The sequence below is a fragment of the Etheostoma spectabile genome, chromosome 13 (assembly GCF_008692095.1).
Source record: "Etheostoma spectabile isolate EspeVRDwgs_2016 chromosome 13, UIUC_Espe_1.0, whole genome shotgun sequence".
NCBI lineage: Eukaryota > Metazoa > Chordata > Actinopteri > Perciformes > Percidae > Etheostoma > Etheostoma spectabile.
Window position 1 is genome coordinate 7,596,716 of NC_045745.1, and position 11,136 is coordinate 7,607,851.

At 42.7% G+C, this 11,136-nt stretch overlaps 1 protein-coding gene across 3 annotated transcripts in view; it reads right to left on the bottom strand.

Annotated features, from left to right (window-relative positions):
* Positions 1 to 11,136, bottom strand: part of dscama (Down syndrome cell adhesion molecule a) — a 125,062-nt gene that overhangs the window by 36,074 nt on the left and 77,852 nt on the right. For 2 of the 3 annotated variants that reach the window (XM_032534582.1, XM_032534584.1), the window contains exons 5-11: positions 9,401 to 9,679; positions 8,889 to 9,164; positions 7,900 to 8,196; positions 6,301 to 6,576; positions 4,884 to 5,162; positions 3,242 to 3,361; positions 1,275 to 1,454 (exon numbers count right to left, since the gene is read on the bottom strand). In XM_032534582.1, the coding sequence (XP_032390473.1) occupies positions 1,275 to 1,454; positions 3,242 to 3,361; positions 4,884 to 5,162; positions 6,301 to 6,576; positions 7,900 to 8,196; positions 8,889 to 9,164; positions 9,401 to 9,679 (1,707 nt within the window). Of the gene's footprint in view, positions 1 to 1,274; positions 1,455 to 3,241; positions 3,362 to 4,883; positions 5,163 to 6,300; positions 6,577 to 7,899; positions 8,197 to 8,888; positions 9,165 to 9,400; positions 9,680 to 11,136 lie in introns of those variants that run through there. The other variant, XM_032534585.1, reaches the window with a different exon arrangement.

The following is an 11,136-nucleotide window of genomic DNA, read 5'->3' on the forward strand; positions in this document are numbered from 1 at the left end:
GGGGTAATATTATGATCAAAACACTAAGCAGTGAGCAAACAGTGACATGTCTGGGAATTGCATGAATTCAAAGGATCTCTGCAAAAGAAAGTACATACTTTCTGTCTTTCTGTGTGTTTGTACAGAACCTATCGCAATAATATTACCTGATCAGTCATTTGTTGGACTGGTGATGATCTGTAATTGGTTAAAACTTGAAGAAAAAAAAAGCAAATCCCTAGCTGTGAATACTTGTATGTGTGAGCGGGATGGGTGTTGGTTGCAATACTTCAATAACATCAGGGAGCTTCAGAACATGGCAAATATAACGTTGGTCAGGCACAAAGGAAAGGACATGTAAGCATTGTAAGCAAGGGTCTGAAAGAAGAAGACATGGATAACCCATTCAATTCTCTTTCTTCCAACCCTCAGCCCTCTTTTCCACATGGCAGCTCCTGCCTGCATGCAGAATTCAAGGCTTAATGGAGGGGAGCTAAGTCCCTGGCCACACAGCGAATAAATGCTGTACTTTCTCCAAGAGATGCGGTGGCGTCAGTGGCTGCGTTTGTTGCTTTCGTGGGATTCATTCAGGCACGAAGCACAGAGCAAGCGCCGTGACGGCATCTTGCTGGTGGCCTCACTGTCACACACAGAGCCGACTCCAGTTCAACTCACTTAACCTTTGTGCTCCAGTGTTCACTTACCAGCAGCACTTGGGCTGGGTATCGCCAATGATATCCCAAAGTGATTTGATTCTGATTCACAAGGTCCAGATCCGATTACATTTCCGAGTCGATGAGATATCAGTTAGGTTGGGGAAGTTTCAGTTACGATAGCGAATTTGCTTGGATGTGGACAAGATTATCAGAGAACTTTGTACAAGCAAATAACAACACCCAAATGTTTTATTTTATTTACCAGGTTAATGTTTACATAAGAATTTATTCCCCGAATGGTTTTAAAATATAAAAGGTTAATTTCCATTACGAAAAGACTTATTCAAATATCAAATTCTGGTATTTAATAGTCTATAACAGATCACTCAAACAAAGATCAGTTTAAATTGGAGAACTGATTATTTTAACGCAATCCTAAGCGGTATTAAGCATTGAAAAGGAGAGTTGACTAGATAAAACCAGGTATGCCTAATAATTATTTGTGGAAAGCTGACTATGAGAGAGTAAACTGCATACTGTCAACACCCTAAATACATAAAATAATCTGTCTGCAGCACCTTAGACGCTTGTTTTAGTCATCATTTCCGGTTTCCGGTGGCGTTTTCTCATTAGACTTACTTTTGACGTTGAGATACATGGACTTGCTGACATCAGCTCCAACGTCGTTGCTGACTCTACACAGGTAGAAGCCGCTGTCTTCTTCCAGCACATGCTTGATGAACAGAGAGCCGTTCACCAGCACCTCGATCCGAAAGCCTGAGTTGAGGACGATGGGTTTGAACTGAGGGACCCCGGCGCCTGTCAGAGAACACAGAGTGACTGTCGATCAGACTCAGACCAAAATACAGGAACACAAACACAGGCTAACCAATACTCTCCTCCCTTTTTCCAGAAATGTCTGAAAGTTTACAGCTAGTCCAATCACAATCCCTGAAATTCAAACCCTACTATAATATGTCTGCTATAAAAAAAAAAAATATGTGTCAACACATGGTCTCAAATAAGCGTGATTTGAATACTTTGGATTGGGTGCCAAGTTATGTTTCTGAAATATGGAGCCCATTCTTGGACTGGGTTTACAACCGATAGTGACTGAGAACTTCTCTTGTCTCACACTCAACACTGTCCAATGCAGCCCACAGTTGATGTATGTCCATTGTTAGTTGTCTTAGTAATGGTTAAACCTACTGTAAATATTCTTGTTTAAAAAAAAAAAGACAATACCAGTACCCTTAAAGTAATACTGATGCCAATAATATTAAAATTGAAATGATCCTTCCACATGTTATTAGAGGCCACAGGCGTGTATTATAGTCATACTTTTGAACATTTTGCAGGCATCTCAGCACGCTGAACTGCCACCATAAATACACCGCCCTGGACTTCACCACACCACAGACTGTATGGGTTGTAGTCGCTGGGGTAGTGTTCCAATCACATGTCACATGAAATCAAAAAATGCTTTAGGTGATTGGCTGCTAGAAAAACCATAGAAATAATCTTTTTAGATCTGGGTACAAAAATGATTGAATGCAGGTATCATTTGAATGGAGAAGTTTTAATACCTACAGTATTGGGTTAATTCGGTCCATACCTTAAGGTTTTGAGTACCGATTCCAAGCCCTACTGTCCCAGATACCAACATTTATTTATTAGTTTGTTCTTCTAAAAACTGTTTCATCACTTTATATGGTTACAATGTATTCATTAGGGGAGATACAGTGGTCTGTGGGGTGGGTTGAGGGGGTAATGAGTGTCGGTAGCCATACTTTTGGCTCTATGAGCATGAAATTAGACTTTGGACAAAATGCTAATGTCAACATGCTAACATGCGCAACATGTAATGCTAACATGCTGATGTTTAGCAGGTATAATGTTGGTCACCATCTCAGGGTTATGTGTCAACATGCCAACATTTCTTATTAGTACTTTAGTTAACACAAAGTGTAGATGAGGCTGATGGGAAAGTTATTAGCTTATAATTTGATAGTGCTAGATGAAAAGTCAGAGGATCACCAAAGTCATCAAGGTTAGCTTTAGAGAAGCTTTGAGTTAACAGTGATACTGTATGCTGCTCGGTCATGAAGTAAGCAATAAATGAAAGCAATGGCTGTTCATGTTCATACAGATCCTGTTTGTTTTCAGGAATCACTGTTATTGTGTCCAGCCAGGATGGGATCATGTAAGTGTAGCGGTTGCATAATCTCCCACCTATTTCCTACTTCCAGAGGAATGAAAAACTTCCTTTAACTGCTGCTGTTTCTCGTCTCACAGTGCTTGTTTGGACTTGGGGTGGGTGTTATTATGCATTCAAGCTCAGGGCTGTGGACATTATGATTTGTTGTGTTGGCATTGGATTGCAAAAGAGACAGAGAATACGCTTGCCGCAGGACAAACAATCTTAACATACAAGTCAGCATGATTGCCAAAAGAAAAGACAGGCAAGATATACAGTTAAAAGTCTTTGTAAACCTCTAACACTTTCACCAGCCTGGAAGGGACAGTGTGTTACTACAGTATGTAAAACAGTATGTAATATTTGTGCATGCACATGTATATTAATGTATGTCATTCTGTGTGTTTACCTTTAGAGTACTCCCACTGGATGGTAGGAACAGGATAGCCTTCAGCTGAGCAGTTTAGTATCACTGCTTTTCCATAGATACCATCCTGGTCCTTAGGTTGCACCACAAATTTGGGAGGAACTGCAAGTCAAGTAGTCATTAGATTGCAATTATTCATCTCAAATCAAACATATACAGTATGTCTACTGATTGCTAACAGTTCACATTGAAAGAAATCTCTCAAGGTCTTTCACTAACCAATCTTCAGTGGGAAATACATTTTGGCTCATAGTGTTTTGTTTTTATTGTATCCAGGGAGAAACATCAAGGACCAATATACAGATAATAGAGATAATTCATTCTAACCCCAACCGGCCCGTCAGACGCCGCCTACCAAGAGCCTGGGTCTGACCGAGGTTTCTGCCTAAAAGGAAGTTTTTCCTCGCCACTGTCGCACTGTTGCTTGCTCTGGAGGAGACTACTAGAACTGTTGGGTCCTTGTAAATTCTGGAGTGTGGTCTATCTGTAAAGTGTCTTGAGATAACTCTTGTTATGAATTGATACTATAAATAAAATTGAATTAAATTGAATTAATAGTTGGGTGAACAATTTTAAGTCATTTAACCCTTGTGTTGTCCTCCCGAGTCAAAAACCGACCAATATTTGATATTTCCGTCCCTTTTTCAGACTTTTTATTTTAGTTTTCACTAACACCACCTTACTGCCACTAGTTTTACAGTACTTTTTAGAATTCAAGGTCAATAAACCTCATTTATATAGAATTCTACCTAATATTTGAGTTGAAAAAGCAGAAATTATGAATTGTTTTGACTAATAGTTTAGATCAGAGGAACGTACAGATGAGTTTAGTCAGGAATGAAACGGATCAATTGTATTTGTAAAGAGCGTTGTACGGAATCCAATCCATTTTTTTGTGGTAATTTGGTTAAAAAGAAACCCATAGTTCAGATATAGACATTTTTTAAAGGGGTCACATTTGACCAGAGGACAACAGGAGGGATAAAGATCTGATCCTGGCACTCACCTCTATCTTAATTGTCACCAGAATTCACTTTGAGTGAGTCCCTAAAATCTTTAGTACAGTAGCAGACAGGGGCTAAAATTGTCAATCTACCTGCCGCGCTGGGGGGTAGCCAATGAGAATTGAGTGATTCATTAGTTGTTTTTTGCCTCTGATGTTCTTTTACATTTCAAACAAGTCCTCCAAGTTTCCTTGGAGCAAAGGTGGAAGAAGAGGATCGTGGCTGCTCCTCTTTTGTGGACTCAGAGGAGCAGTCTGTACATGAAAACATGTGACAGGGGAAATCAATAAATAAAACAATGAAATATATATTCTAAGAGTCAGTAATTGCATTGATTTCATTGCTAACTTGATGGCACTTCATTGTGTATTCTGGACAAGTTCAAGAACGATGTTTCCTGTATTTCACTTGGCTGGTAAAAAGCCTGGGTTGCTAGTGGATTTAATAATTCATTAGCAACAGTGGCTGGTGGCCAAAAAAGCATCATGCCCTGGTAACAAATTACATAAGACACAAAGATCTGTGCTTGTGTCTTACACTTCAGTGCCTTCTCTATTCCCCTCATCACCTCCACCCCGTTTCTCTCACCCGTTCCCCCCCACCCATCCCCCCTTTCTCACCTCGGACGATGAGCTGGCTCTGGTGCTCTACGGCAGCGGCCTGGTTGCGTGCGATGCAGGTGTAGTTGCCGTTGTGCATCAGTGTGAGGTTGGAGATTCGCAGGGAGCTGGTGAAGTCTATGTTGTCTATGGTGACGCCCAAGCTGGCTGCGATTGGCCGACCGTCCTTCTGCCAGGTGATGAAGACGGGTTGGTCACCGGACATGACCACGCAGGGAATGAAGACTCGCTGGCCGATGGAAAACCGAGGGAACTCAAACGGGTGGATGGTAGGTGGAACTGGGGATAAGAAGTCAGATTTATTTTCACTTCAAGAGGTTTACATCAGGCCTGTGGGTTAGGCCGGGTTATATATACACATCATGGCTGAGTACTTTATTAAGCACTCCCATAGCAACTCATTAGTCACAATTGTCTCTTTATTACCTTGTTCCAGTATATAAGCATAAGCAGAAATTAGTGAAATATTTTATTACCTCTACCCACGTAGAGCTGAATTCTCACTCAAACTGCATGCATTTAACAGTCTCTCTAACTGTCTTTGGCTCTCTGGGGACACCGTAGCCGTCGTGAGAACCAGATGCTTTGGAAAATTAATGATTCAAAATAACATTGGAATAAGCTGCACTTCAGCGCTTATTTAATTCACAACAAAATAGGCATAATGGGCTCCTGGGGATTCCCTCTCGGCAGCGGTGGAATGCTAAGCAGCCGAGAGGCAAATTAGCCGAGGCGGAATGGCGGCATAGCTTTGTCTATGCGGTGTGATTTCCCTCTCGCACACTTGTTAGCACGTCAAGACCCGCTAGAGAGAAAAGGGGGGGAGGGGGTTTGCCCATTCGAAATCACAAATTATGCAACGTCATTGAAGAGAGAAAGCCATCTGAGGTTATCATCATCTGACTCAGCTCAGCGCCGCTGCATATTCAGATGAGCCCCGGCAGATAAACTGGCTGGGATGATGGAGATGGTGCTTTGCTATCAGTGATGTTAGTGTGTTTTTTTATTTCATTTTTACAGGTTGTGGTATACAAATATTCCTCTGCATATCTGTGTTTTCTGCGACAAGGAAAGGTAGATACTGAGGAGATGTTTTCATGTATCTTTTAAATGCAACGAACAGCATGCACACCAGATGGAAAAACAGAGGGTAAGACTGATAAAGGGATTTCGTCTTAGTATCCACAGACTGAGAGATTAATGATGGAGTATGATACAGTCTGTATGTACATATCGAATAAACGGCCTAAACTGCTTATTCGACACTTGAGATTGGTAATTATCCTGATCCATGTTAACACACAGCTACAGCGCCTAAATCTTAGGCGATTTCTCTAAATTTAAAGTCCAGGCTTACAATCCAGTGTTGAGTCATAAACCGTAGTTCTCAGAAGACAGACGAGATTGAGGTTCATACCTTTCACAGTAACATAGACGCTCTGGTGTGTGGAGAGCTGCGGCTGCACCAGCACATTGCATGTGTATTCTCCTTCATCCACGTCCTTCTGCACATCAAAGAGCTTCAGGGTACCGTTGTTCTCAAAGGCCCGCTGGCGGTGGTTGTATGGCAGCAAATTGGAGTCTTTGTACCACTTGATGGAGTAGTACGGGTAGCCAATGACACGGCAGTGGATGTACATGTCCCGCCCAGCGATGGCAGTGAGGTTCTTCATTGGTCTGATGCTGGCAGGCCCTTGAAGGACACATTGGAGAGACAACTCTCTTAAAATGATTTTGAGGCGGGGGGGGTAGGGGGGGTGGTATAAAATATTGCTGTGCTGTGTTGTGTGTGTTTCAAGACACCACAAGCATGCCTTTTACATGCCTTGATTAATTCTGATAGGAAGGAATACAAACATTGCCAAGATGTCAGACTGCCTGATATCGTTGTAGTAACTCAAAGAACAGGGACACCAGCACACAATAATTACCAGCGGACTGTTTTTTGCCTTGTCAGAACTAGGAACTCATGTACCCTTCTATGTGAGCTTGTAGTGAATATTACCTTGCGCTTCCACCTCTTCTGAGCCGGCTGTGATTGCCTCTGAAAAGCATTAGAGTGGAATGTTCCCTTTCCCCACTCATGAAGCTATTATAGAAACCATTACTCATGTTGCCAGCTTTCGCACACACTTGTGAAAAACCAACAGAATAACCAATAGGCTTCCATAGCTCAGTGTCTATCAGGGAAATGGACTATTAGGCTTCTCTTTAAAGCACTAAAGAAGACAGTTTAACTAGGCTCCGTAGTGTACTTTGAGCACAAGCATATCCTAGGTTGCTACTCTCTTTAGCACGATTAAGGAGCCAACGATGTGAGAAACAGTCATTACACTTTCTCTGCAACGGCACCTATAGAGATTTATCTTCATTGCTTGGCTGCATTCGGCATCCATGGACCTTTGCTTAAGGGCTAGAGGATCACCCTATTTAGCCTCACAACATGCAAGAATGAACACAATCAAATTAAACCAACCAGTGTACAGAAAGTACCCTTCCCTCTCCACAAGAGAGAAATACTAATGGCCTTACACCAAGCACAGAAAGCTTGAGCAACCCAGTATTACCGCTACATGACAACAGCAAGCCAGCCAACCATGTCCCTGTAGAGAGCAGATAGCACTACATTCATACACGGGAGCTAACAGTAAATCAGCCTAATGGCATCCCAATACAAAGCTATCAGCAGGCGTTGGGTAGGAAGTGGACATTAGAAAAATGTAATGCTGACAATGCTGACAGATGAGTACAGGTCACAGTAGAAGTACCTCTCGTATTATGAACACTGAATCTACAATAGCCTACCAGGTTCCTACATGATTAAAAAACTAGCAACACATCTGAAGGCTAACAATAAAACCCGGTTGACAAACTTAGTCAGGTTTTCTTTTAACATCTGCACATCCAGGCACTTTTAATGTAGCCAATTTAAAAAGGTATATAAAAAACTGAATAAATCAAGACATGTTGATGTGTATATGTGATGGTGTGTTGGAAGAGTTGATCTGACAAGCACCTCTTACGTTTATTCGCGCCTGGTAGGAAACTGTCCCGGCCGAGTTGTTGCAGATGCAGCGATACACCCCTCCGTCGGGCACCTGGGTCTGGCTGATGTTGAGGTGGCTGACCACATGGCCTTCGCCGTTGGTGTAGTGGGAGATGCGGTGGCGGCTGTCCCGTACCACTGGCTCGTCATCCAGAGTCCACTGTATCCGGGGCTCCGGCGTGCCCTTTACCGTGCACGACAGCGACACAAACTCATTGATGTTGTAGACCTTCTCGCTGAATGAAACCAGAATCTTGGGGGTGCCATCTGGGCAGTGGAGGGAGATACACATGGCAATGTAAATTGTATTATTCTACACGGATTAGTGTCATATTTGATCATTTATGAAAGGAGAATCTATTCTGAATTTCTTTTCATCGCAATACGTTCATCGCAAGAATCAGAGTGTAAAGCAGATAAATACGGTTCCTTTCTCTGGCTCCACAACATCATTGATTATCAATTTTCTCCTTTCATTGGTCATGGGAGGCAGACACTGCAGCAACCCAGCTTGTGTAACAGTTTGCAAGCCTCCTTCAGAAAATCTAATAAAGCCGAGCTGTACTGCAGCACTCAATCCCACATACACATTCTGGATATGAACATGTACACGTAGCCAACACAGGTTTAAGGAAGGCTTAAGTTCACGTATTTGGAGGGGGGTTTAGGGGTCCTTCTACAAGAAAATGTAATGTCTTCTAATTTTGGGTTAGGGTTTATTAATTTGTTTAACCATATCGGTGCCTAAAACGTTGGAAAAGCTAGAGCAAGTAATAAATAAATATAACTCAAAAAGCTTAAGGACAAAACTTGATCTGAGACAAATCATTTAGTTACACACATTTGGCTCGGGCGCTGTGCCTAAGCCTTATAATGATAGGGAAAACCCTGCACATAAAGTAATGTATAGTATCTGCTCCCACCCACACATTTCCACTGGGATCACTGTAATTTCTGACCTTCCAGTATGACTTGAACAAAGTCCTGGGCGGACATCTTGCCGTGTCTGGCGAAACACTGATAGGCTCCTCCATCACTCTTGGCCATACCAGCCATGACCAGGTTCTCCCTGTTTTGGCCTGTCATGCGAACGCTGTTACTGGGGTAGATGAGTTCTCCGTTCCGGTACCAGGACAACTGGTACTCCTCAGAGCCGGTTACGCTGCAGGACAGTGAAACCTGGCTTCCCACGCTGCCCTTCACCTTCCGCGGGCTCACCACGACTTTCAGGGGCTCTGTAGGTTAGGGAAGTAAGAGGTCAGTAGTTGGTTATGAAAAGAAGATTGAAATATTTGGCCTCATTTGTTTACCAGCAGTATTATTTTTCCAGGGAAGGATTAAAAAACGCTCTGTGTAGCATCTTAAAAATCTGAACAAGCATCTTTAGATTCCCAACTTATTCCTGTTTTGAGGCAATATACCACTGATAAAAATGTACCCGATGACTAACCACCAGCCCATGGGCACTGACCTTTCACAAGCAGCCTGCCAACCACCTCAGCATTTCCGTAGCCATTCCACACCTCACACACATATGTGCCTGTGTCGCTGGGTTGGGCCCTCTCTATCAGCAGACCTGTCACACTCTGTCTGAAGCGAGTGTCGGGCTCCAGTGGCCGGTTGTCCTTTAGCCAGCGGTATTTGGGCGTGGGGTGACCAGAAGCCTTGCAGGGTAACTCCACTCGATGAGACGACATCACCTCACGACGCTCAAAGCTGTCCAGGATGTGGGGTGCTGAGTTGGTGGGATCTGCATGGGGAAAATAGGGTATAGTGAGAGGTTTGAGTTATCCTTGTTGTCACACTGTATCACATACCACAGGGAGTTTAAACTGGGATGAGTATTTATCCCTGAATACTGGTTTCTGGCTAAAAGCTGATATGTCCAAAGTAGGGGTCTTCAACGTTTTTTAGGCAAAGGACCCTTTAACTGAAAGAGAGACAGAGCAGGCCCCCCTACTACATATACTTTAGTTGCATTTAAAAACTGGGCCTACAATAACGTGCAGGGCGGCCTTAGGCCTTTAAACATAACTTTTTAGTGCATAGAATTCTAAGCTATTAAAATAATTGTTGGCACAATTTTGTAAATCATGTTTTAATGTTGAATGATGAATTATTAGGAATAATTGCATCTGCGGGTGGCTATCTTAGTGACTGTCTTTTTACATATAGGATAGTAAGCCTATTAATGTTTTTCCACAAATAGGCTGATTTATATTTGCTAATTGTATGTAGGATTCATGTTAAGACCAGAATTTGGTGGCCCCCCTGCAGTAACTCTAAGGACCTTTTAGGGGTCCTGGACCCCCTGTCAAGTTTCTCTAAATTCTAAAGTATCTGTTGTGTGTTTCTACTATTTCATGGTTATCATGGAGGCTAAGCAGGTAAAGGGACACACACTCTTGCCATATTGTGAGTTTCAATATCAAAGCTGAAACGTGTGTGAAAACACTATGACAGCAGGATGAACAGTAGGATGCATATGGTCCTGGATATGGAAACTTGCAACAAGCTCAGCTGCTGCTAACACAGTCCAAACTGGGACACGGAAAAGAAAACCATTGTTAAAGATAGGTAGTAGTAGGGGATGAATAGCACTTAGTATGTGGTGTTTGTGTTATTGATGTTGCCTCATGTTTCAGATGTCCATCCTGTCTTTCCTTTGAAACAGCAGCTGTCAATTACTTCTTTGCACAACACTATGGTTAGCTGCATACAAGAAAACACAGCGGGCTCCATTTTCATAAACCCAGTGGCGCAGCCAGATCAAAAACCAGGTTCTGTGGTAACTTTTACAACGGTCTCATAGCTGCACAAAATGGTTGCAAAAAGAAATGGGCTCTGCCGTGCGTTATTGTGGCTTGACGGTGACACTGTCACTCCAGTTAGAGATTGCAGATGTAACAGATACCTGCTGCTCTCAGATGGCTAAGACAGCCCTCATTAGAGTTGGGCGGTATCCAAATTTTAATACCGTCAAACTTCCTGCCTATTTTACCCCGGTATAAGGTATTGCCGTGAAAAATGATATCGTGAGGCTCAGACGGCGTCACCAAACTGTTGCCTTGTGCCTACAGCGTTCAGAAAGTGAATACCAACCACTAATACTGAAAAACCTCTCCCTTCTCATTAGGTCGGAACCCCAAATGCTGCCAAACTGCTGAAGTCCTGTTCTTCTTCCAGACCAGGTCACTCGGTCCACGG